Here is a 26599-nt window from a genome sequence, read left to right on the forward strand (position 1 = left end):
CATAGATTCATAGTTCTAGGACTGGAAGGGACCTCAAGAGGTCATTGAGTCCAGTCCCCTGCCCTCATTGCAGGATGAAGAGGGAACAGTGTGGCACGGCCAGAGACGAGTAATGACGTGGAGCCAGGAAGCCCTGCTCTCTGGGCCAGGTTTACCTGTCCAGTATCTGAGGTTTATAACGCAGTAGATATAACAGATGGGGCAGGACAGCTTCAGTCCATTCGCCCATAAGAAGCCGGCTCCTGTGCTGTGTTCTGCTTAGTGCCTTATGGACAAATCTTCCAAAACACTCGTATCACCAGTGAGGGAGACGTCACTTTTAGCTTGACTGTTGCCCATTAAGTTTTGAGACTCAACATTAACTCCCGATGTCTTTGACTTTCCAGCGGAATACGAGGCAGCGAAAGGTGAGGGCATTTGTACTAACTTTGATTATGCTTTAAATTGGAAAAGGAACACTCAGAGCTGAGTGTGAAAAGACGTGTTAGTGTAAAAACTTGTGTTACTGAGACAGGTAACGTACATGACAAGGGGAAATTCAGATATTACCCAGACATAATAGATGGGAAATTTTTGGTATTGAAATATGAATGTTACCAGTTTTATTTTTCACAACATTAACCCTTGAAAATACCCTTAAAAAGCAAACAAACAAACGTCACCTACTGACACTGGAGAGACCCTGTAACGAGAACAATGATTCTTTTATACCAATAGGGCCTGGCCTGGTGAGCTCTCCATGGATGTTCTCCCGCACCCATAGGTCTCCTTGGAGCAGGATTGGGCCCTGTTGGCTTCCACACACAGCAGCTGTAGGATCAGGCACATGGGTCTGATCACACTGAAGCTGGCAGGAGTTGCAGGCACTATCACCTCTTGGGGGTCACCCAGCATCACCCAGCTGATGGAGACACTTATGAGGGAAGAGTTCTTTGAGCTGCAGGCCCAGGTTCTCTGCTGGGCCAGGATCTGCTTGGGGTGGGGGCAGTGAGGGAGCTGGTTATGGCTCCCTGGTTCTCAGGCTGCCCCAGGGGTTTCTCTAATTCACTCCAGCTGGCTGTGGTCCCTGAGAACTGGTGATGTGCCCTGCCCTGCCTTGCCCCAGCACACACACCCCAGCCCCTCCCAGCCCTGACACTCCCCCTACACCAGGATGGCAGGGGGGCAGTTGACACAGGAACCAGATATGCTGCTTTATCCCATATGGGCTCTCCCTACGCCAGGTGAATTCTTTGATGTCCAGGGCCTGGTTCCAGCCAGTCTGTACCATCCCTACACACAGTGACCGGAGCAGGGGAAAGAACTGGGCCCCTTATCACTAATGGCCCCATTCTGCCCCCCCTGACTCACATGAGTGATCCCCACATGTGCAGCCCCATTGATTTCTGTGGGGAGGGTTTGCAGGATTAGATGCAATAATGGAGACATCCAGAGGTGAAAGTAAGCCGGTACGGTCCAGTACTTCGTACCAGCAAGAGCCAGTACGCCATGCCAGACTGCACCGGCTTCGGTGGCGGGGATTTAAAGGGCTCTGGGCTGCCCGCTGCAGCAGGGGAGCCCAGAGCCCTTTGAATCCCGCCTGTGGCTCCAGCAGCTGAGCTGGGGCCAGGATTTAAAGGGCTCAGAGCTCCAGCAGCTGTGGGCAGCCCAGAGCCCTTTAAATCCCGCCTGCAGCTCCGGAAGCCGGGCTGGGGCCAGGATTTAAAAGGCACAGAGCTCTCGCAGCTGCAGGGAGCCCAGAGCCCTTTAAATCCCACCCGCGGCTCCAGCAGCCGGGATTTAAAAGGATCAGAGTTCCCCACTGCTGCGGGCAGCCCAAAGCCCTTTGAATCCCGCCTCCCCTGGCGGCCGGGCTGGGGCCAGATTTAAAGGGCTCAGAGCTCCCATGTCTGTGGGCAGCCCAGATCCCTTTAAATCTAGTCTGTGGCTCCAGCAGCTGAAGCTTCAGTGGGGATTTAAAGGGCTTGGGGCTCCACGGTGTCCCGAGCCCCGGGCCATTTAATTTGCCCCTGAGCCCCGGAGGCTCCCAGCCATGTCTGCAACTGGGAGACCCGGGTCAATTTAAAGGCCCTGGGGCTCCCAGCCACAGCCAATGCCCCAGGGCCTTTAAATCTTGAGAGGCCACGCTTCTTCTGGTTGAGGCCCCACGTTTTCCAGTTGAGGCCACGCCCCCCTCAGGACTCCGGCAGTAAGACCCATAAGTTACTTTCACCACTGGAGACATCATATCTATTGATTAGGAGCCCAGTCCTGCTGTCCTTACTCAGACAAAATTCCCACTGAAGCCAATGTAATGCTGGGTTAGAACTGGGCACTTTTGTTACTGAGAATCTCTCCTGTTGATTCATTTATGTTCTTTTTTCCCTTTTCTCTCCTCTCATTCCCATGGACCCTCTGGCAGAACTGGGTAAGTTCTGTGTCATTTGTTTTTCACAGTCTGTGACTTGCTGAGGCTGCATTTCGTTTGTGTAAATTCTCATTTCTGATTATTTCAGGACTCACCAGAGCCCGAGGATACGCAGGTAACTAACACTGATACTGCCGCAGTCCCTCTCAGTCCCATTCCCCTGGGATACTCAGTCCCTGCTCAGTCCTCTTACAGCTCTCACAGTAACTAAGGGGTCAGGCAAAATGTCATTGTCTGCGTGAAACTTTAAGGAGCTTGGTTATTCACACACTCCCCTTAGGGTACCTGCTGGGGGCAGGAGGGAGCAGGTGCAAACAGATAATTGGTTAACTGCTCGCTGTTGTTATTTTATAGCCTCTAATTAATACATTGTTTATTTCAGTACTGGCCATTGTTTGGCAGAAACATCCAGCTGATGAGCTTATCCAGCCCTGCTGGATGCAGTGGCAGAGAGTGGGTGGAGGGCAGAGGGGCAGCTGGTGGCTCTAGAAGGGTTGCTGGGGTGAGGAACAAGGAATTTAAACCTCCTGTCCCCACATTTAGGGCTTCTCAGCATGGGGAATTCATGGGGAAGATCCCAGAGTAGCTAGTGTGGAATATTCTGCACTTGTATCTTCCAATGGGGATTAACCCAAAGCAGACAAGGGCACTCTTAGCATGGAATCAGAGTGTCCGCACAGGCAGCTAGCACTGAGTAGCTGTTCTGCACTAGCTACTCATGGCTTCTCCCCATGTGGACAAGTCCTTAAAGTTACTTCCAAGCAGAGGTGAAAGTGAGCCAGGGTGCCCCGGTGCAGCACACCGGTAAGAGATTGACCAGCTGGGGGCAGGGCTCTGGATGCTGCTGGCAGGTTAATACTGGGCCGTGCTGGGCATGGTTGTCCCATCCCTCCCCTTCTGCCCCGTCCCTCCCCTTCTATCCTCCTCCCCCACAGGAGCCCAAAGCACCACCCCTGTGACCCCCGGCCCCAGCGCCAGACGACCAGGGGCAGAGGAGGGAGGCCCCAGCCCAAGCCAGCACCCACAGTCCTAGGTGGCACTGCCCCAACCCCCTGCCCTGAGCCCCCTCCCCAAGGGGCGGTTGCCATAGGACAGCACCTGTAAGAAATGTAAGTTACTGTCACACCTGCTTCCAAGGGAAAGAGGAGAAGCCTCCCATCAGCCCCCCTCCCAGGGACCTCAAGCCCTGACTCCCCCCTGCTGTGGCAAAGCTGGGCCTAGATCTGCTGGTCCCTAGGTCAGCACTTTACCCACAAGAGCATCCGTTCACTACCCCGATAACAGACAGGACACTGGACTGGCCAGGGAGGGGCAGTGGCAGGGGAGGGCTTGGGGAGCAGAGCCCCGTAAGGCCAGGGGACTGTCACAGAGCTTGGGTCTCATGTGCCACCATAGGACATGGACCTTGCACATGTGCACTGTGCTAGTGCCCAGTGCCTGGGTGTGTGAATTAAAGCAGCACAGGAGTGTGGGGGGCAGTCGGAGCTGGGAAGCCAGGTGAGAGCAGGGGGTTCTGAGGCAGGAAGGAGGAGGAGGTGGCTGGATGATGCTCAGCAGCAGGGAGTTTGTTCGGGGTGTAGGGGGAGCTGGTGGGAGAAGGGAACAAAGGGAGAAGGAGGGTGAGTGGGGCTGGTAGTGGGGGAGCAGCAGGAGGTGTCAGGTGAGGGGTGGGCAGGGCAGAGCCTGGGGGTGGGGACAAGGAGTGGAGCCAGTGAAGGGGATGGCAGCGGGTGTGAGGGGGCCTGTAGCCCGATCTAGAGATTCTATATTGATTATACTGATTACTTATGAATTTGTAGTTGTCACTTTGAGGGTTTTTGTCCCAAGATCAGGCCCAGTATTATTTAAATCATGACATAGTTGGGAACCCCGCTGTGCACAGCTGCACACTCACACTCTAGGAACTCTTTTAGATTTACAAATGGTTTATTAACACTTTGAGCAAAGTCACAGACACCCCAGCTCAGGAAGGGAGACAGAGATGTTATAGAACGTTCATCAGCACATTCGTATATTTAGATTTTTTTTTTTGCAAAAGAACCTAAAACATGAGCCATTGTTGTTTATGTGCTGCGCCAGAGTGAGGAGGAGGAGGAGTTGGTGGCAGCGATCAGGACTCTAGCCGGGCCAGGCTAGAGTCAGGAAGGCCAAATGTTCCTTCTGGGTTATTTCAGACCCCTGCCACTGCCAGCCCTGCTTCCCTCCCCGCCCTTGCTGCCTCCAGCCCAGCGCAGTCTATGGCCACGGGGCCCTGGGCAGGGCTGGGCTCTGGGCCATTCCACACCCCTGGCCCCTGAGCCTGTCGGGATCCTGAGCCAGTCTCCTCGATGCCTCATTCTAGGGAATCTCCAGCCCCTGGGGAGCCTCCTACCTCCCCCACCCTGCCCTGGGCAGGGTCCTGGTCCCTGAGAGACTCAATGCCTGTTCCCAAATGGCCAGGGCCCTTGGTGCTGGCACCGCACTCGCTGCCAGAGCTCCCAGCCCCTGACCCACCCTGGCCTGTTGTCCCAGCACTGACCTCTCCCCTGTGGGTGGGGACCCTGCTGCTCTCAATGGCTGAGCCCCTCTCTTTGCCGCTGCCTCTGCTGCTGCACTCACAGGCTCAGTCCGTGCCAGGGCCAATGTGGCGCTGCTGGGGCTGCTCCTTCCCTTGGCACCTGGGTTCTCTGTGTCTGGGGCAAATGGCAGCTGAGTGGGCAGGGACCTGCTCAGAGATACATGCCCTGCGCTGCACCCAGAGGGCGGAGACCAGCCAGGACCGGGCAGCAAAGTGCCACCGTGCTGGGATTAACCCTTTCCTTCCCCCCACCCCAGCAGCCCCGGCCGGTCAGTGCCACTCGACTGCCCATGCTGTGACCCCAGGGACCCAGGTCTGGCAGCTCAGGGGAGTCACTGGGTGAATATGTGGGGCAGAGTAACTAGGGATGTGTAATGGGGAAGGCCTCGTGCTGTCACACAGACCTATGGGGCTGGGCAGTGAGTGTTATTGATATAGAGCCCATGCGTGAGTCAAGTGCTGCAGAGACAGAACAAGGGGCTGCCAGCCCCTAACAGCTCCCGGTCTGAGTGAGGACAAGGCCCTGCAAGGGGGGCAACAACGCCGAGATGGTGCAAGGATCCCAGTGCAATCTTCGGCCTGTCTGGCTGGGTCAGACAGAGTATTGTAGTGACCCTGCTGGCTCCGTGCTGGGCCCTGGGTCACCTCGAGTTCAATATCCAGCCATCAATGGGCTCAGTACACACACAGCAGGGGCTGCCAGAAGGCAGGGGCAGCAGGCTCAGAGACAGCCACAGGCTGCAAGGAAGAGGGAACAGCCTGGGAGCTGGGATGGGGAGGCCAGGAGTCAGGTGGGAGGCACCACCCTGTGCTCAGTTGCTCCAGGTTCTCACTCAGGGACGCAGGCTCCATTGGGCCCAAGCAGACAGACTGGAGAGAGCGAGGCTCTGTCTGCCTGGGGAACAGGCAGCAGTTCTGTTAAATGGGGGCCAGTTGTGCAGACTCATCATGGGGTAGAACCCCTAAGCTCCCCCTCAGCTGGCTCTGGGTGGCCCTGCAACTGCCCTGCCTCAGTTTACTCTCTTCAGCCCTCCTTAAACTGCTCCCCACACTCCAAAAGGGCTGAGACAAAAGTCCCCTGCTGGGATCCACTCTGAGTCCCACTAACCCCAAAATAAAATCTTTTCCTTTATTCAGCTTCAGCCTCTGGCTCTAATTCAAGGGCCTCACTCTCCTCGAGTCAGGCGCCCCCAGCCGTCCTTCCCAGAGCCGGGTTCAGTTCAGACTGTCCCTTTGTTCCCTGCAGCCCTCACCTGCAGGGCTCTGTCCTCATACAGCTGCTGTTCCTATCAATGTCATCTCTGGCAGCTCCTCTCTCTAGGAGCACCCCTTCCCAGCTTCTTGCTCTGTGAACTCTCCTGGGATCCCCTCTGCTCACTAGCTTCCTGTTTCTGGGATCCCTCCAGCTCAGCCCTGGTAACCCTTTATCAGACTTATTAGCTGTTTAGCTGCCAACCAGCCACCTAGGGATTTAGTTACTTCCAGGTGGGGCTGGGTTGGCTGGTTCTCCCTTACAGGAGCCTGTCACAGGTAGGCTGGTCCCTGACTCCCCTTAAAGGGCCCCCATGACCTCCCTTCCCCCAGTCTACCTAAAGGCAGGCTTGACTGTGGCTAACACTTGGTTATGTTCTGCAGCCAGGGGGCACTTCCTGCCCTTCTGCCACAAGGAAACCTACAAGGCCCTTGGTCATATTTTTATTCTCATCACTGAATTGTGAAAAAATGAAGAGACCAGGAGTTGTGTTCCCCACAGTCCTGTGTAGCTCATGTGATGGGCAAAATCCCCCATAGTCTTCAGCATGGCCTAGTTCAGAACAACTTGTACTCTGTGAGTCAGGCCCTCTGGCCATAGCAGAAGTAGGCAATAGCACCGGGCTTCCACCATTGCCGTCATGCTGCTGTAACAGATACGGGCTGGCTACAGAGCCAGATACACACCAGATGTGCTCATCACAAGGCCCTTTAATGCTCTGCCAGGTATGGCTGAGGTTAGCTTAAATAAGGTCTGTTACACACAGCCCCACCTAGCTACAACATCCCCCCAACAGCTGCCTCCCAGGACACACTCACACAAATGCCCTTCGGAGTTAAGTTTGTCTTTCATTCAGAGAGCTCCTGATTAGTATCTCTAATTATTACTGAGCACAGCTTTTTTTCCTGCATCCTTCAGTAAATTAGCTCTGGGAGCACATTTCAGATCCATAGGCGGCAGGTTTGTATAATTTTTGGTGGGGCCCAAAATGGTGGTGCCCCCCCGCTCCCGCCCTGTAAGCCGATATAAAATGAAGCTACAACGCGTCAGCGCCACAAGATTACAAGGGTCAATTAAAAGTGGAAAGTCAGAAGCAGCACTTGCCTACTTCAATATACGGTATTATATTTTGTTGCATCTGTTGTGATGAAGTGGGAATGTTCTTAATATTTTCTCTGAATACTGTGTGGGTGCCTCAGTTTCCCCTGCAAGATGCCAACTGAAGGTGTTGGGGACAAAGAGATCAGGTGGCCTCCTTGTCCAGAAGAGACACAGAGGCCAGAGGAGGGAGTGTCAGTTTGGAGCTGGCTGGGGAAATTGGGAGAGACCCAGAACTTGGTTCTGGGCTCCCCACCCCCCAAGATGGACCTGACAGAGGGGTTCTGTTTTCTGTACCAACAAGCTCTGTTTAAACTGTGTTCCCGTCATCTAATAAACCTTCTGTTTTACTGTCTGGCTGAGAGTCACATCTGACTGCAGAGTTGGGGTGCAGCGACCTCTGGTTGCCCCAGGACCAGCCTGGGCAGACTCACTTTGGAAAGTGCATGACGTGGAAGGGCATGCTGAATGCTCCGAGGTCAGACCCAGGAAGGTGTAAGCTTCTTGCCCTGGAGACAGTATGCTCCGAGAGAGGAGGCTCCCCCAGAGTCCTGACTGGCTTTGTATGGAGATGTTCCAAAGCATCACAGCATCCCCTTCCACACCGTGCACTTCCCAGAAGTCCGCACAGGCACTGACACTCCCTCCTCCGGCCTTTGTCTCTTTTCCAGGCATTAGGAGGCCACCTGATCTCTCTGTTCTCCAACACCTTCAGTTGGCACCTTGCAGGGGAAACTGATTTGGGAGAAATGAAGTAAAAGCTGCCCAAACCGAGCTTGAGCACTCCTGAATTTTGAGGTGTTCAAATCTGGAAGGCAGGTGCTGGGGGTGGGAGAGGGCTGTGGGCTCCATGGGGGAGCATGGCAGCAACTGTCTGGAGCTGCATGGAGCCAGATACGCTGGTCTGAGTGGCACAGTAAGCGGTTTGGGGGTTGGAGAAGAGGTAGGGAGTTCCGGGGGGCAGTCAAGGGACAAGGAGCAGGGGGAGTTGGATGGGGCAGAGGTTCGAAGGGGCAGTCAGGGGACAGGCAGCAATTGGATAGGCATGGGAGTCTAAGAGGTTTATCAGGGGACAGGTAGGGGGTGCGGTCCTGCGGGGGGGAAGTTGGGTGGGGTCTCAGGAGGGGGCAGTTGGGGACAAGGAGAAGGGAGGCTTAGATAGGGGCTGAGGTCCCAAGGGGCAGTTAGGGGCAGGGGTCTCGGGAGGGGGTAATTGGGGAACAAGGACCAGTGGGGCTTAGATAGGGGGTGGAGGTTCTGGGGGGCAGTTGGGGCAGGGGTCTGGGGAGGGGGCAATCAGCGGACAGAGGCTGGGATTCAAAGGGCTCTGGGCTGCTGGCAGCCGCGGGGATCCCAGAGCCCTTTGAATCCCAGCCCCGGCTGGGAGTCAGAGGACTCTGGGCTGCCTGCAACCGCAGGGAGCCCAGAGCCTTTTAAATCCCAGCGGCGGGAATCAGAGGGCTCTGGGCTGCCCGCTGCGGCGGGGAGCCCAGAACCCTTTAAATCTCAGCCGCTGCTGGGATTTAAAGGGCTCTGGGCGCTGCCCGCTGGGGCGGGGAGCCCAGAGCCCTTTAAATCTCAGCCGCGGCTGGGATTTAAAGGGCTCTGGGCTGCCTGCACCCGCGGGGAGCACAGAGCTTTTAAAATCCCAGCCGCGGCCGGGAATCAGAGGGCTCTGGGCTCCCCGCCGCAGCAGGCAGCCCAGAGCCCTCTGATTCCCGGCCGCGGCTGGGGATTAAAAGGCTCTGGGCTGCCGGCCGCGGCGGGGCGCCCCGGGCCATCTGATTCCCGGCCGCGGCTCGGATTTGAAAGGCGCTGGGATCCCCGCGGTTGCTGGCAGCCCAGAGCTGTTAAAATCCCAGCCGCGGCCGGGAATCAGAGGGCTCTGGGCTGCCTGCTGCAGCGGGAAGCCCAGAGCCCTCTGATTCCCGGCCGCGGCTGGGATTTAAAAGGCTCTGGGCTCCCCGCCGCAGCGGGGAGCGCAGAGCCCTTTAAATCCCCGCCGCGGCTGAGATTTAAACGGCTCTGCGCTCCCCGCGTTTGCAGGCAGCCCAGAGCCCTTTAAATCCCAGCCGCGGCTGGGATTTAAAAGGCTCTGCGCTCCCCGCGTTTGCAGGCAGCCCAGAGCCCTTTAAATCCCAGCCGCGGCTGGGATTTAAAAGGCTCTGCGCTCCCCGCGTTTGCAGGCAGCCCAGAGCCCTTTAAATCCCAGCCGCGGCCGGGAATCAGAGGGCTCTGGGCTGCCTGCTGCAGCGGGAAGCCCAGAGCCCTCTGATTCCCGGCCGCGGCTGGGATTTAAAAGGCTCTGGGCTGCCCGCCGCAGCAGACAGCCCAGAGCCCTCTGATTCCCGGCCGCGGCTGGGATTTAAAAGGCTCTGGGCTGCCCGCCGCAGCAGACAGCCCAGAGCCCTCTGATTCCCGGCCGCGGCTGGGATTTAAAGGGCTCTGGGCTCCCCGCGTTTGCAGGCAGCCCAGAGCCCTTTAAATCCCAGCCGCGGCTGGGATTTAAAAGGCTCTGCGCTCCCCGCGTTTGCAGGCAGCCCAGAGCCATTTAAATCCCAGCCGCGGCTGGGATTTAAAAGGCTCTGCGCTCCCCGCGTTTGCAGGCAGCCCAGAGCCCTTTAAATCCCCGCCGCGGCCGGGAATCAGAGGGCTCTGGGCTGTCTGCTGCGGCGGGCAGTCCAGAGCCTTTTAAATCCCAGCCGCCGCCGGGAATCAGAGGGCTCTGGGCTGCCTGCAACCGCGGGGAGCCCAGAGCCTTTTAAATCTCAGCCGCTGCTGGGATTTAAAGGGCTCTGGGCTGCCTGCAACCGCGGGGAGCCCAGAGCCTTTTAAATCCCAGCCGCAGCCGGGAATCAGAGGGCTCTGGGCTTCCCGCTGCAGCAGGCAGCCCAGAGCCCTCTGATTCCCAGCCGCGGCTGGGATTTAAAGGGCTCTGGGCAGCCCTGGCGGCGGCGGCAGCGGCGGGGGGGCGCTCCAAGCAGGGGAGAAAAAACATTGGTGGGGCAGAGCCCCTGCTTGGGATTTATTCATGGGGCTAAAGCCCCAGAGCCCCATATAAGTCGGCGCCTATGTTCAGATCCTCTTCTGTCTACATGGCTGGTGTAACGTTATCAGCTGGGAAAGTGCCTTTCTGCTCCTCCCCTTTTCCTGTAGGATGGACTTCGGTTTAGCCCAGCTCTGGTTTGGGCTTTGTGTTGCTCTTTCAGGTCTCTGCGGGGAGAGGTCCCCAGTCTCTTCCTTTTCTATTTCAACTTCCTCTTGGAGGTGTGTTTTTATGGTGGCTTTTCCCTCCAGCAGGTGGAATCCCCACCTCAGACAGTCCATCTTCCACGCGATGGGCCTGTACCTCTGCACCCATCACAACTCTGTGCTTATCTCCAGCCAGCTGGTGTAGCTCCCTGCCCAGCTGCTCTGTTTTCTGGAGACGCCGCGCCTGCTCTCTGACAGAATTTCATCTCTTTCCACAAGGCCTCTGGGCTCTCCTGCTTTGTATGCGTCTCAGAGCTGAGCTTCGTTCCACACTCGATCTTAAGCTGGTTCTGGAGATTAGTCAGCTCCTTCTGCAACAACAAACACTGCTGTTCCCCGGTCACCTTCCAGTGCTGAAACAAGCTCCTTCCAGTGCTCCTGCTCCTGCTGGATGGCTTGGGCTGAGATCCAGTCCCTTGTCACTGCATCTCCTCTAGCTCCTGCAGGGCCTCAGCCTTTGGACCTGGAGGGTGCTCAGCTGTGCAAGGCCTTCGGCCCTGCTCCCCTCAGCTGCAGCAACCTTTTCTTCTAGTTCTTTCCAGTCCATTAGTGGGTGGGTTTGTTGAGTCGCTGTAGAGGACACAGCCACTAGTGCAGCTTCCTTTGTAGCCAGCACCTCTGTATCTGTGCCCATCGACATCCAGCCCTTCAGTGTGTGATCCACTTGTTCTGCTAAAAACTCTCCCAGGACACCCGCAGCATCACTGCACTCCCCTGTGTAAATGCAGCTTCCTGGTGATTTATTGCTCGGATCTCTCTTATCGCACACACCAGAGCCCTCAGCCAGCACCTCTGACCCCTCCTGAGCCATCAGCTTTTGTCCGTCTAGTTCTTTAACTCATTCCAGGAGCTGTTCCTTCTCCTCTCTTAGCAAACATCTACATTTGTTCTAAGAGGTCTGATTCCCAGCTCATGTAGACATACCTCTGTTAGCATCTAACAATAGCCATTTGGCCAGGGTAGCACAGGTGGCAGCTTCAGCTACTGCCTGAGTAGAAACCCACTCAGCCCTCTTGGTACGTACTCAGGCAGCTGGCCCGAGCGGCCCTTCCTAGCCAGGCTACACTGCTTCGATTAGCATGCTAGCTTTAGTGTGCTAGCCTGAGCAGAGTTAGTGCAGGTACGTTTACATGAGCTGGGAATCTCACCTCCCAGCTCAGTTGCAGACACCCTCTGTTTCAAGTTTGCCGGGTTTCTTCCTTCTAACCAGTGTGGCAGGATCCTGTGTCCCAGCAAACCCTGCTCTAGTTTCCCAGCCACACCACTCACATCCTGCAGCCTTTTCTGGGCCCCTCATTCGCAAGGCCTAAGGCTTGTTCAAGCCCTTACGGTTTTGGTTCCTGGGTAACTTTCCTCTGCATGGTTCATTTCCTACCTTGGCTGCGTAGAGACTGCTGTTCCCCAGCTCCCTGATGCTTTGCTCCTCCAATGGCTGAACTATTCTGGTCTCCAGGTGCTGCTTCTCCTCTAGCGCCTGGGCTCCTTGACCAGGGGTATTGGCAATTCCAACTGCTGCTTCCTCCCTGTGGGGTGGTGTCTGGGGCTTGGTACATTCAGCAGCTGTGAGTTTCTCCTGAATATCAATAGTCACATCAGTCCTTCACTTACGCTGGTGCTGGAGCTTTATCTTCAATGGCTGGGATGCTTGGGAGCTAGAACAGAATCTTCTGCCGAAAGCCGTTTCTTTTTCGGTGTCTTGATCTGTTTGCTCTCTGTAGCCTGAACCTGGTGGCTTCTCTCCTGCTCTGCGAGTAGCTCCTTCTGCCTGTCCTCTGGTCACTGGGTTTGCTCCTGTTGCTTGGCCAGTTTCGTAAGAAAACTCGCACCTGGGCCTGCAAATTACAGAGCTGTTCAATAGCCCTGTCAGAGCTCTTGTCACACCCAGCTCCCAAGAACACCAGAAAGGCTGAATCTCATTTAGCTTCTGCCCCAGCTCCCCTGGCCCAGGGAGCCGGCTGTCCCCTAGAGCTGCTGGCTGGATCATTTTCCAAGGGAGTCCTTTCAGGTTCTTGGGGGAAGCTACTCAAACACCCCCAGTTCCCAAGCTTTGAATCTGGGAGGGAGGCTAAGGTATCCCTGGTAAGCGGAGGGACGTCTGAAACCCATGGCTGGCCTCTCCCTCTGAAGCTCATACCCCAGGGCCTGCTTTCTTAGCAACCCATTTTACCCAGTACTAGAAACTCTCACTGCCCCATAGCAACGACCTCTCTGCCCCAAATCCAAAGTTCTTGTAGAGCAGCATCTTTTTATGTGTCCCTTTTCCCTGCAGTCAAAACAAATTAACCCTGGGGGGGGTCACTCTTTCCAGCCCAAAATGGGGTTCCCACAGTCCTGGGCCTGACCTCCCCATGGTACATGGGGTACATTTATTTGTATTTAATAACCTGGGACTCCCCTGTTCCCCAAGTGTTCTGGGAAACCAGGCCAGTCTCCCCATCCTTGCTCCTGGAGGCAGCCCCATCTCATGTGCCCGTCCTGCCCACAGTCAGTGCACAGCATTGGACCAGCCCTGTCTGCGGTGGGTTAGGGTGACCCTTTCCAGTCACTGGCCTTCCTCAGTGCATCGCTGTGGGTGCCTGGGCACTTCCAGCAATGGGAGCTGGAACACCCTTGGCTGTTGCTGGCCCTCCAGACACCAGCTTGGGAGAGTGAATGTCCCTCCGGCATGGAAGGGGTCTGTGTCATGCTGTTCTGTCAGCCCTCCTGGGCGAGTCTCAGAGCCGGGGTGACAGACATGGGCTTGTGGGGTTTGTGCTACAGCATTAAACACAGCTGAGTAGATGTTGTGTCTGGAGCTGGAGCCTAGGTTTGAAGCCCCCACTTACTCCCTGGGCTTCAGAGCCCCAGCTCCAGCCTGAGCCAGAAGGTTTGTACGGCTCTTTTTAGCACCATAGCAGGAGCCCCACAAACCTCAGTCTGTTCTCCCGGCTCTGAGACTTGCTGCCGCGGGTTGTGTAGATGAACCCAAAGTGTCTCCAGAGTCTGGGTGTGAAAGTTCTCGGCCTGTCTGACCCAGGGACGGTTAATGAGACTGGTGTTGTTGTTAGATGGAGACACCTGAGCCCTGGGGCTCTGAGACGGGCTCGGTGACCATTATCCACTCTGGGAGATGCCTAGATGCAGCTGCAGAGGGTCTGTGCTGCTCGCAGAGTCCAGGGGACAAATCGCTCTGAGCAGAGAGTTCAGGCTGGAGCTGAGACTCCATTTTCAGCCTGGTTTTTGGGGTGAGATCAGGAGCTGCGGGGGGTGGGGAATTTTCCTACCCAGGGCAAATTTAACAGCAGCCCTGGGGTGTTTCATAGCCGATGTCCTGAGCCCATAACTCTACGTTGCTTTGGATGTTGACAGTCACTCACTGCAAGTCACTGGGGTTTGGGCTCCTAAGTTGCTCAGACAGGTTTGCAGTGGAGCTGGGTGAAATGTTTTGGACAAATAGTTTATTTGCTGCAATATATTATTTTGGATCGACTGAAACTTTGCAAGTCCATGTTGAGTTTGCTGAATGGTTTGAATGAACAGAAGGTGCCACCGCTTCCCTTCTAGCCTTTAGCCCAGTGGCTGGGCCCTCAGCTGGGAGCTCCAGGTTCAATTCCCCCCCACCTTGATATGTGGGGCAGGAATTGGAATGGGAGTCCCCCCCCCCACTCAGGTGAGGGCTGGAACTGCTGGGCTCTGGGTGTCTGACGTGGGGCTCCCTCAATCTCTCCTGCTGAAGACGCCCCCTGTGTCTAAACACTGCCATGGGCACTGGGCCAGAGTGTGGGAGTGAGAATGACTCTGCAGCCCAGTGGGTCGGGCTCCACCTGGGAGCCCAGAGTCCAGCTCCCCTGCCCCAGTGACCCTGTAATTATTGATCCATAACCCCAGTGAGGGGAGGGGTTACGGCCCCTGGCACAGCAGTGTCTCAGCCATGTTGGTGCCCCCGAGCAAAACCCTAGTGCAGACGCGCTGCGCAGGTGTGAGCTGGGACTGGCCCCCGGTGCAGCTTCTCCCAGATGGAGGGGGCAGGAAGTGAGGAAATGCCCCCACCCTCCCCACTGCCCCAGCCTCATTAGTAATGGCCCCTGTTCCCCCCATTACCCAGTTACACCTCCAAGCATCCCCCCATGCCCATCCCCCCACTGTCCTGCCCCCACCCAGGAGCCAAGCCCAGATCCACTTCCCATGGCTGTCTGTGGGGTTTGTCTGGCTGGAAGGTGGTGCCCATGGGGCTGGCCGGCATGGAGAGTCCCAGCTCCATCCCTGGGGCAGGGCTGCCTGGCCAGTGTGTGTGGGGACGGCACTGACCTGCTCTTAGTAACAAACCAACCACACACGGCCCCAAAGCAACAGAGATGCAGGTCTGCCCCCTTCACCCCTCTCTGCCCCCTGACACCTGCACCCCTCACCGCCCTCTAGTGCCCTGGTACCAGCCACTTTGTTCACTTCTCTGCCCCCCCGAGGCCCATCTCTACCCTCGGCCCCATCTGCCTCCATGGTGCCCGCCCCTTCCCTTGCCCCCTCGGCCTGCCTGGTGCAAACCCCTTCCCTTGACCCACTTTGGGCCCCCTGGTGTCAGACCCTTCCCCCCATCTCTGCCCCCCTGGTGCCCACCCCTCCCCACACCTTCTTCTAACCTCTGGGTCCTACCCCTCCCCTCATCCTCTCTCTGCCCCCTGGTGCCCTTCTCCACACCCCACTTTCTACCCCCTGTGTGCATCTGTTCCCTTCCCCCACTCTGCCCCCTGGTGCCCACCCCTCTCCTGTCTCCCCTCCTTACATCTGCCCCTCTGCTCAGCCCCCGCATCCCTCCTGGTGACTAGCCCTCCCCCCCCCCCACCAATACCCACCCCTACCATCATGCCCCTCTCCCCCTTGATGACAGCCTCTTCTCTTGGTCCCCTGTTTCCCCCTGGATTCTGCCCCACACCTTTCCCCCCATGTCCCTCTGTCACCTGCCCTACCTCTCACCCCCTTCCTCCCCTTGTCACCCACACCTTCTCCCTCCCCCTCCTTTTCCCCTGGGGCCAGCCCCTCCTTCTACCCCCCTCTGCCTTCCCAGTACCTGCCCCATTCCTCCTCCCCTCCTCCCCACCGCACTGGAGCTCCCCCCCATTCCCTCACACCCCTGTGCCCCTGGGGTCTCTCCCCTTCTTCTGCCCTGGCACCCACCCCTCCCCTCACCCCCTGCATCCCCCTAGAACCTGCTCTTCCCTTCCCCGACCCCGTCATCCTGATGCCCACTGCTTCCCTTGCCCCCCTTGCACTTGTGTCTGCCCCTCCCCTCCTCTCCCCTTGCTCCACCCTTCAGCCCCTGCATCCCCTTTGAATCTGCCCCCCTTCACCCTCCCTGCCCTCCTGGTGCCAGCTCCTCTTGCCCCCCATTGCCCTTGTGCCTGCCCCCCTCTGCCCCTCCCCCACTGCTCGTCACCTGCCCAGCCCTTTCCTCTCCCAGCATCAAGCTGTCCCCTCCCCCATCCCTCTGCTGCCCTCCCCTCCCCTCCCCCACTGACACCTTCCCACCCCCTCCCCCAGCGTCTGCCATTTCCTCACAGGCAGAGGGGCCCTGACTCCCATAGGCAACAACCCCTCCCCCACCCTGCACAGTGATTAACGGGGACGCAGGTTAATTTCCCTTTGATCCCAGTGACCAGCCACTGCCCCGGCCCTGACTCTGTGACTCTCTCACCAGTGGACGTGACTCTGGATCCAGACACGGCAAATCCCTGGCTCGTCCTGTCTGAGGATCGGAAACGTGTGAGATGGGGAGACACACGCCAGGATCTGCCCAACAACCCTGAGAGATTTGATTATTATCCCTGTGTCCTGGGCGCTGAGGGGTTCACAGGCGGGAGGCGTTACTGGGAGGTGGAGGTGGGAGACAAGACAGGCTGGGACCTGGGGGTTTGTAGGGGATCTGTGAGCAGGAAGGAGTGGGTCACACTCACACCTGGGAATGGATTCTGGGCCGTGTGGCTGAGGGATGGGGGATACGAGGCCGGCACCTCCCCCCCGACCCCCCTCCCCGTGAGCGTCCAGCCCAGCCGGGTGGGGATTTTCCTGGACTATGAGGCGGGCGAGGTCTCGTTTTACAATGTGACTGACAGGTCCCATCTCTTCACTTTCACTGGCACCTTCTCCGGGACGCTCCGCCCTTATTTCTGTCCCTGGTTCAGTGCTGATCCCCTGATAATCTGCCCGGTCCCAGCTCAGGCCGGAGGGAATCTCGGTCCCTGACAGTGACCCCGCGGCACAGACTGGCCCCTCCCAGCCCTGCTGCTCTTCCTGCCCCCTGGTGGTGGAGGCTGGTTACTGCAGGGAACTGGACTTTTTTGTGCTGACCAGATGCTGCCAGTTTCCCTTTTCAGCTGGAGTAGAACCAGCTAGAGCGAATGGCCCAGGATAGAGGACTCTGGAGATCTGTGGTTGGCGGCCCATACCCCGATTGGGGTGACGGGCATGAGTGAGTGAGTGAGAAACCCGGACACCTGCCAACCCCAGTCCAGGCTGGGTGAATGGGACCCACTGGCTGGAAGGAGCCGAGACAGCTTCCCCCTCCCCACCCCACCCGCTCCCTCTGTGTTTGCTGCATGCCCGGCACAGGGTGATGCTGGTAAGAAATCCTGCCAGGCAGCTGGTGGGTTTTGCTGCTGTCACCTTTCCCCATCCCCTGCCCATGGGTAGCAGATGGTGGTGGATGGGGATCATTCACTCCTGTCAGAATATTCTACCCCTGTGGAATCTCAATGCAAAATATGAAAAAAAAAATTATTCTATATTAGAAACTGTTGTTATTGTAAACAAAAATATTTTCATTTACATTTCAACAGTATTTCAGAAACAAGCATATTTTTAGAAATGGAATTATTTACATTTTTTTTTATTCTTCCCTCAAATCTATATTGAGGTTTAACTTCTCTACATAGCATCATTTGTATTTCAACTGTGTCATTTCAGGAAATCCAAAATATTTATCTTATCAAAATAATTATTAAAAACTGTCAGACTGGGTTGTTCAGTTACAATGTACATGTGTCATAAACATCACAACTACACATGAGCAGCTGCTCTCTCTCGCTGTCTTTATTGTCTTGACTGGTTCTCTCTGGAAGGCAGGGCATGTCAGGGCCACCCGGGGGGGGGGCAAGAGGGGCAATTTGCCCCAGGCCCCGAGCCCCACAGGGGCCCCCACCAGAGTTTTTCGGGGCCCCTGGAGCGGGGTCCTTCACTCGCTCCAGGGGGCCCAGAAAACACTTGCGGGGCCGGGCGCAGGAGCTTCTTCACTCCTGGTCTTCGCCAGCGGGGGGTCCTTCCGCTCTGGGGTGGAAGGACACCCCGCTGGTGAATTACCGCCGAAGACGGAGCGGGACCCGCCGCCGAAGACCGGGCTGCAGTTCGGCGGCGGGGGGCCCTTCCGTTCCAGGACCCGCCGCCGAAGTGCCCCAAAGACCCGCGGCGGGGGCCCCCCTCCGCCGAATTACTGCCAAAGACCGGGCTGCACTTCAGCGGTGGGTCCGGCTTCGGCGGTAATTCGGCGGCGGGGGGGGCCCCATCCGCGGGTCTTCGTGGCACTTCGGCGGCGGGTCCCGGAACGGAAGGGCCCCCCGCCGCCGAAGACCCCGGGCCCCCAGAATCCTCTGGGCGGCCCTGGGGCACGTTGTCATAAACAGTTAGTTAAGGGTTAAGGTTTTTTTTCTACCTGTAAAGGGTTAACAAGCTCAGTAACCTGAGAAACACCTGACCAGAGGAACAATCAAGGGGCAGGATAATTTCAAATCTCTGTGGAGGGAAGCCTTTGTCTGTGTTCTTTGCTTCAGTTCCTAACCCTGTCTATCATCGACTAATCAAAGAAAAATCAAATCTATTGTTTTGCAAATTGTGTTCTGCGGGAATGACTGTGCTTTTGACCGAGAAAGAAAAAAATTTTTTTTCCCTTAACTAACTGTTTATGACACACGTCCACCCGCCTCCTGCACTACACCTTTGAAAATTAATTGGTGAAAAAATGATAGAATTAATTAAGCAATATTTTTAAGTTAACTCACACAAGATTATAAAATAGTCTTTGAACTTCTGTCAGCATTAATTCATATGATTTTTAACTTTCTAGCTACATATAATTGGTAATCAAGACATGACCCTTCCTTTCTTGTTCTCACATCAATTAACAAAACATGGTCCCGAACCTCAAATGCTCTCTTCCTGTAGATAGAAATCTCTTCTACAATATCCTTTTCTTTAGTTTATTTTTCTTTAGAAATATTATTTGCAGGCAATATACTGTCAGTGTCCACTGTTGATTTCAATGTACTGCCAGGCTCTTCATGTTCTTGGTTCTAAGAACGTAACAAATGTATTTTTGTAAAAAAAAACAGAGAAGGGGTTGTATTCCTTTACTGAATCATCACAAATTAACTTAATTGTATTAAAGATGCTGGCACTTAATGGCCCATAACATGAAATTTGGTGAAGCTTTATTGGGAAACCTTTCTTCTCGGCCATAAATCAATTGAAAGAGTGATATTTTTGTTGTCATGTGAGGTTTAGAGTACAAAGAAAATAAAGTTGCTCCAGGAAATTCATCACAGTTCCTCTGGGTTCTCTGTCCACCAACTACTTAAATGCTGTGTACAAATAGTGACTGATTGGTCTAATTCCTTGAAATTAGCAATTGAACCTCATTTCCTGAAGAGCTAGCTGAGCAGAGTATGAGGGGAGGCACATTGCATGGCACTGCTAGGACTACTTTTTGTTTTAAATGTGATGCGTTATGAACATTTTCAATGTAATAATTCAGTTTTGAAAATTTATTCATGCCCTAAACTTACCTTGATTATTTGAAAATAAATACCCTAAAGTTATCTTGTGATGGATTCTTTTGTGTTTTTATCCAGTCTGCTGCTGTCTAGGTGGCATGGGGCTGCTGAAGCCAGGGCCGGCTCTAGGCACTAGCAAACCAAGCACGTGCTTGGGTGGCACATTTTCAAGGGCGGCTTTCCAGCCAGCCTTTTTCTTTTTTCTTTTTTCCCCCATTTGGAGTGGCAAAAGCCTAGAGCCAGACCTGGCAGCAGCAGCACGTCCTGCGCAGGAGGTGCCCTGGGGCTGCTGTGGTTCGTGTTGGGGAGCAGCGCAGTGCACAGAGGTGCACAGAGCCGCCTGCAGGTGCTGCAGGGCGGCCGCTCCCCAGCGCCACAGCCAGGGCTGGGCAAACCAGCCCAAGCCGCCCAGGGGCTGCGGCAGGGTGGCCAGGAGCAGCAGCAGCAGTGGGGACATAGAGAGGACTGGTACCCGGGGCGCTGCCATGCAGGGACTATGTCCCGCTCTCTGGGGCTCCACTCCTTCTGGGGCTGCCCTGCCCTGGCTCCTCAGCCCCGTGCCAGGGCGGTTCCCCTGGCTCTGCCCTCCCGAGTCCCGGCCGGTCCTGGAGGTGAGTGCCCTGGCTGGAGGGTGTGACATTAAGAGTGTAATATAATATTTCATTGAAAGGTGACAGGGCCAGAAAGAGTTAATTAAGTCACCTCACAGACTGACCTAACCCATGGGTGAACCTTAAGGACTGGTTAGGAAGATCTGTAAATGAATAGAGCTTTGAAATGCAAGTCTGCATTGTCAGAGGTAGAAGGGTAGATGTTTGTTCAGGTCTTGTGATGTAAGCAAACAAGTCTTGTCTATTGCTATAGTTTTAATTCAAAGATCAAAAAAGGAATATTAACATTTATGATGATACTTGAGTGAAATGGTATTATTGTCTATGTGTCTCTTTGAAGATTGTGGTAACCTGTATCTGAACTGTTTAATGGATAAATTACCCTGTACTAATTGCCAGGATGTTTGGAAGGAGAGTTAAGCCTATTATTTTCTCAGGCTAAAAGGCTGCTGGAAGTGTATAAGAACCCTGGGACATGATCCTGCTTCATCTCAGATCTGCTTTGGGTTTCAAGAGGGGGAAACCTTAAGCCACAAAGATTGAGATCCCCAGTCAATGACTGGAGCCACCCTGAATATAGAAATTGGACTGTAACCTATGGACTATTTCTAAAAGGACTTTTGGCAACTACAAGCTCACCTCTGCTATGCATCTGAACCTTGAGAATTGAATTCAAGTCTGTATGTATATTGATCTTTTAACCAACACTCACTCTCTCTTTTCTTTTTTAATACATTTTAGCTTAGTTAATAAGAATTGGCTATAGCGTGTATTTTGGGTAAGGTCTAAGTTATAATTGGACCTGGGTATGTGGCTGATCCTTTGGGATTGGAAGAACCTTTTCTGTTATATGATGAGGTCAGATTTTCAGTAATCATCATCATATCTGACAGGTGTGTCTGGACAGAGGCCTGAGGCTGGGTACTTTAAGGGAACTGTGTTGTTTGGACTTCTAAGTAACCAGTGAGGTGCTATAGAAGCTGTTTTGTGCTGGTTGGTAAATCTAAGTATTGGAATAACCACCAGCGTTTGGGGTTTATCTGCCCCGTTTGGTTTGCAGTTCACCCTGATTGAGTGACCTCAGCTGGCTCTCACGGGCAGCACCGTCACAGAGGGACCCTGGGGTTAGGTGCAGCCCGGGAGCCCTGCTGCTTACCCCGACCCTGCCAGCCCCGGACTGGCTGGAGGCGAGGATGGAGCAGGCGAAGTCAGCACTGGTGGTGGGGAGCCCAGGGCTGGGGCAGCAGGGGGTGCAGGTGGGGGAGGGCACTGGTGGGGGGTTGAGAGCCCAAGGGTGCGGGGGGGAGCCCAGGGTTGAGGTGGGGGACAGCCAAAATTTTCTTGCTTGGGGCGGCAAAAAACCTAGAGCCGGCCCTGGCTGAAGCTATCTGTTTTTCCTAGTTTTTAATACGGGAAGTGTTAATCTAAAAATAGATAATTTTTCCTAAAATTTCCTTCTGTAATATCTGCGTTCCTTTCCCCATTTCCCATTGAATTATATGTAATTACTGTGATTTCTTATCCAATTTTATTGCATTATTACATGGGAAAATATGTTCGCAAATAGTAAAAACTATGTTGTATGTTAACATATCTGACAAGACATAAAAGTGTGTTGTCACTAACAATTTACAGCATGAAATGTCATTAAGAGATAGCTGGCAATGTTCATTTTTAAATTTCTAACTATGAATGCTCCTGCATCAGTTCCTGCAACCCCTGGCTGGCAGACCTCTGTGTGAATTAAGCAGCAGGGAGTCTGCCAGGGAACCTCCCACAAGTGTCTTTAGTACCATTTATTGTACATCACAAGATAGCAGCAGTTACGTGGAGGCCCCTTCCTGCTCCCTGGTTCAGCCTTTTATACGGCTGCTTTCTTCTCAGCACTGAGCTAGTGACCTCATCAGGCTCCCTACAGATACAAGTGATCCCCTCTGCCCTTTCAAACCCAAACTACTCAGTCCCTCCTACTCTAACTGCACCCGGTGCCCTGGGTGCTCTCAGTGAAGAAGCTGTGCAATGCATATCACAAGCTTCCAAAGGGCTCAGTTTGTAGCCGCTAACAGCCCCCGTCACAGGGGCATGATTGTGTAGGTGACCATGTAGTGAAAATAACACCAAATGGAAACTGTTACCTCATTATTATATTCAGAACCCAGATCTGCCAGTATCTGCTCTGGACAGCCATGTCGATATATAATTTTACATGTCCTCTTTCCACCTCGCATGCCGTCAAGTTGGAGCGCATTAAATCAGTCCCAGGCACTATAACTCTCGAGGTGTCCACACTGGCAAGGCACATAGAGTGCCCCGACTCCATGGCTGGAGCACTCCTGGTAATCCACCTCGACGAGAGGCGTAGAGCTTTCTGCGCCCAGGCTAAAGCACCGCAGTGCCAGTGTGGACGCCCTGCTCTATTGCTGTGCTCTCATCAGCCTCCAGGACATGTCCCACAATGCCTGTTCTAGCCACTCTGGTCATCAGTTTGAACTCTACTGCCCTGGCCTCAGGTGACCAACTGTCAGACCCGCCCTTTAAATTCTCTGGGAATTATGAAAGTCCCCTTCCTATTTGCTCAGCAAGGCATGGAGCGCTCTCTGTGCATCTTTCCAGGTGACCATGCCTCCACGCTCCAGGTGATCCTCAGCATGGAGCAATGCTGAGCAGGGGTGGCTCTAGAAATTCCGCCGCCCCAAGCAAGGCGGCGCACCGCGCCGCTCGCACCGCCCTTCCCCGGTCCCGTGGCCGGGGCAGAAGTGGCTGCGGACGATACCGTGGTCCCGCGGCTCCGGTGGAGCATCCGCAGGCATGCCTGCGGGAGCTCCGTCCGAGCCGCGGGACCAGCGCACCCGCCGCAGTCATGCCTGCGAGAGCTCAAGCGGAGCCGCAGGAAGAGGGGACCCTCTGCAGTCATGCCTGCGGCAGGTCCGCTCGTCCCAGGGCTCCTGTGGACCTCCCGCAGGCATGACTGCAGAAGGTCCGCCGGAGCCAAATGCCGCCCTGCCGGCAAAATGCCGCCCCACGCGCCTGCTTGGCGCGCTGGGGTCTGGAGCCGGCCCTGATGCTGAGATGCTAGACCTCATCAGTGTTTGGCGGGAGAAAGCTGTTCAGTCCCAGCTGCACTCCAGCCATAGGAATTACGATACTTATGGACAGATTCAGGAGCCATAACTGAAAGGGGCCGTGACCGGGATGCAGTGCTGCACAGGGAACTTAGGGGAGCGGGGAGCTGATAGGGGGCTGCCGGTCCACCCTAGTTCCAAGCCCCCCCACCAGCCAGCTGCAACAGGCTGCTCTTCTGAAGCAGTGGACAAAGCAGGTGGCTGCCAAACAACGTTAGAAGGGAGCATTGCACAACTTTAAACGAGCATATTGCCTAACTGATCAGCAACGTAAGAACAAAACAACGTTAACCGGGATGACTTTAAGTGAGTAGTTACTGTATGACATAACTGGAATATGCTTTATGCTAAATATGCCATGTAACATATCTCTGCAAAGGTTATGATCTACTGAATATATTCATCCTATTTGTATGCATGTATCATTTTCATATCTAAAGTTATGAGTGTTGGCTCTAGTCTAGTATGTTAAGTGTTTGCTGTGGGAAACACATAAGGGAGGGTGAGCCAACCTATTGTGAAGACTATTCAAGTAAATTAGAAGTACTTGACTAACAATGGACTGTGGGAGACACCAATCCACATGTGCTAAGCTAACATGTAAACAATGGCGGGTCGGCCTGCAGAAAGCTGAATCATTCATGGACATGTGACTTGCCCATGTGGCTCCAAACTCCATCTAGCTGCTGTAATCTTGCAAAGGGGTTTCCTCCCACAAGGCAGAGAATGTGAAAGACCCTGGAAACCCCTCCAGTTTGTCTTCAGCCAGCTCAAGATTGCTGGACCCAGGCCATAAACTACAGCTTTGGTCTGAAAAGCAAGATTGCTGGGCCCAGGCTAGGAAAGAATCCTGTCTGTGCAGTATGCTTACTGGAATAGCTTTGAGGGAGAGATATTACTTGTAATCAGTTTCTTAGTGTATTGGGCTTCGACTTATATTTAGTTTTATTTTATTTTTGTGACCTTCCTTGCTCTGTCTGCTATTACTTGAAACCACTTGAATCTTACTTTTTATACTTAATAAAATCATTTTTGTCTATTAATAAACCCAGAGTAATTAATTTATTAAAAGTGATTAATTCCTGGGGGAGCAAACAGCTGTGCACATCTCTCTGAGTGTTATAGAGAGCGGACAGTTCATGAATTTGCCCTGTATAAGCTTTATACAGAGTAAAACGGATTTATTTGGGGTTTGGATTCCACTGGGAGCTGGGTATTTGGGTGCTGGAGACAGGTAACTTGCTGAGCTGTTTTCAGTGAAGCCTGCAGCTTTTGGGGCTTGGCCCAGACCCTGGGTCTGTGTTGAGCAGGCTTGCATGTCTGACTCTACTAGATGGGGTTCTGGGGAGCCCAGGCTGGCAGGGAAAATGGGCTCGGGGTGATTTCAGCACACAAGGTGACAGTCCCAAGGGAATCTCTGTGATCCAACCCATCACACTCACCTCGATTCCAAGTTGCACCATGGACACTTCACAGGCCATGCCAGCCCAGAGTGCAATGAGCCAGGAGGAGGAAATTGGGAGCGAGGGTGCTAAGGAGGAGGGGAGCCCAGAGACAGAGGATGACCCGGCATCCATAGATGCATGCATCCAGGAGCTGTTTTCAAGCCTGGAGGAAGCTAGCCAGTCACACCAACTGGAACTTGGGGAATCGCAAAGATCAGAGGAGGCACTTGGTAAGTGACTTTGACTTTTGAGCGAGTTGCTGGGGGCAGGTTGGTGGGGTGAAGAGAGTTGCAGAAAGCAGGCTTGGGTCTGTGTAGTGCCTAGAACTGGAACAGGGCATTGATGCATCTCTCACATCTTGGCAATTGGCCCCACAGATCTCATCAAAGGTCTCATGCAGATACCAGGCAATCCGATTCTGTAGGTTCCTTGGCAACACTGCTGTGTTCATTGTCCCATTGTGCCATCAGGGTGGCAAGACCATTGCCTCACAAAGGGAAACTGCATAAGGGCCAGGGCTGAATCCACAGTTTTGCAGAAAACCCTGACCTGCTTCCTTGATCACCTCAGCAGCGAGATATTTTGAATGATGAACACAGCCTGTGGAAGTATATGGAGTGCAACGTCACAACAGCATTAAGTGAAAGCAAGCTTAGCCCAGGAAAGCAACAAGCACTGCTAGTCAGTGCATCATGTGGAGCACTAGATACCTACTAGCATTACAACCACTGCACTCCTGTGCATGGCACCAAACATTACTGGCTTTCAGCATCAAATTGCTGCCTCAGAGCATCCCGAATCCTCACGGCCCTGCGTTGTGCCCCCCAATGGCCCTGGTCTCTGACTGCTCAAATTCAGCCTCCAGCCGCTGAGATTCAGCGCTCCAGGCCAGAGTGAAACTTTCACCCTTCCTTTCACAAATATTATGTGGGATACATCTTGCAGCTATAGCCATAGGGATGTGGTCATCGACCAGGTCCAGCTTCCCATACAGACATTGCCAGCGGGCCTTTAAATGGCCAAAGGCACACTCAGCAGAAGTAACTCGACAGTCTTTCTGCACCTGCTCAAACTCATGTTGAACTGCTCCTTGCTGCTGTCAAGGCTTCATGAGCCCTGGCATCAAGGGGTAGGCAGGTGTCGAAGAAAAACTTAGTTCTCGCTTTTTGTTTGGGTGCAGCAAAATTAAATACTTTATTATTTCTCCAGTAATTACCATGGAGGGAGAGAGTGCCATAGGACACAGGGTCCTGGACAGGTCTCTCAACTGGTAAACAATTACATTAAGCTTTTATACCTTTGTTACAGACAAGCTTAGACAATTATGGAGACAGTAAAAAGCAACAAATACATTTTGTTTATACATAAGCTTTTCTGCTATCTTACTAGAAAAAGCAAGACTGCACATTGCAAGGTCATAATACTTTCACACAGTTTACTCTGTCTTACATTATCTTGCTTCTACAAATCTCACGTCATAAGGGTCACAGTATGGCCTGACTCTTGCTAACTGACTAACATGCATTAAAATCCCCTTCAAATCCTTATTAATTCTTTCCTTGCTTCCACACTCCCCCCTTTTGTACTTCTAGTACAACAAACAATTTCAAATCTCAATTCGCATTAAACCATGGAGTTTAGATTCTACAGCAGATATGTCAACCTGAGGGGTTGTCAAGGGATGTAATGAACAGGCCTGTGTTCCGAAAGATACGTGCATCATGCACCTTTCCGGGCCAGCCTGCATTAATGTCCGTGAAACGCCCACGGCGATCCACAAGTGCCTGGAGAACCATTGAGAAATACCCCTTCCGATTAATGTACTCGGAGGCTAGGTGGTCTGGTGCCCCAGAATTGGAATATCCATGCCATCTATCACCCCTCTGCAGTTAGGGAAGCCCATTTGTGTACAGCCATCCACGTCACGCAGAGCAATGTTTTTTCTGAGCAGGATGCGATTAATGGCCTGCACACTTCCATCAACTCGAGTCCAACAGTTGACTTGGCCACTCTGAACGACCAATCGGTAGCTGTCTGGAGTAGCGAGCTTCCACAGTGCG

The 26599-nt window shown here is 54.0% G+C and overlaps 2 protein-coding genes across 2 annotated transcripts in view; both read left to right on the top strand.

Moving 5' to 3' along the window:
- Positions 1 to 13675: 13675 nt before the first annotated feature.
- LOC123346793 (butyrophilin subfamily 1 member A1-like) lies at positions 13676 to 16825 on the top strand. The gene is made up of 2 exons (XM_044984252.1): positions 13676 to 13781; positions 16238 to 16825. Exons 1-2 carry the CDS (start codon positions 13676 to 13678, stop codon positions 16780 to 16782), a joined length of 651 nt encoding a protein of 216 aa, XP_044840187.1. The 3' UTR covers positions 16783 to 16825.
- A 7730-nt stretch (positions 16826 to 24555) lies between these two features.
- Positions 24556 to 26599, top strand: part of LOC123346794 (zinc finger protein 271-like) — a 76205-nt gene continuing 74161 nt past the window's right edge. Inside the window, 1 exon segment of the mRNA XM_044984253.1 lies at positions 24556 to 24769. Within this exon segment, the coding sequence (XP_044840188.1) occupies positions 24556 to 24769 (214 nt within the window).

Source organism: Mauremys mutica, chromosome 12 (assembly GCF_020497125.1).
Source record: "Mauremys mutica isolate MM-2020 ecotype Southern chromosome 12, ASM2049712v1, whole genome shotgun sequence".
NCBI lineage: Eukaryota > Metazoa > Chordata > Testudines > Geoemydidae > Mauremys > Mauremys mutica.

Bases quoted from the DNA above. Each gene is read 5' to 3' on its own strand.
- LOC123346793 (XM_044984252.1), top strand. From the start codon at position 13,676: ATGCCTAGATGCAGCTGCAGAGGGTCTGTGCTGCTCGCAGAGTCCAGG. The intron at 13,782-16,237 runs GTTTTTGGGGTG...CTCTCTCACCAG, and splicing joins GAGACTCCATTTTCAGCCTG to TGGACGTGACTCTGGATCCA.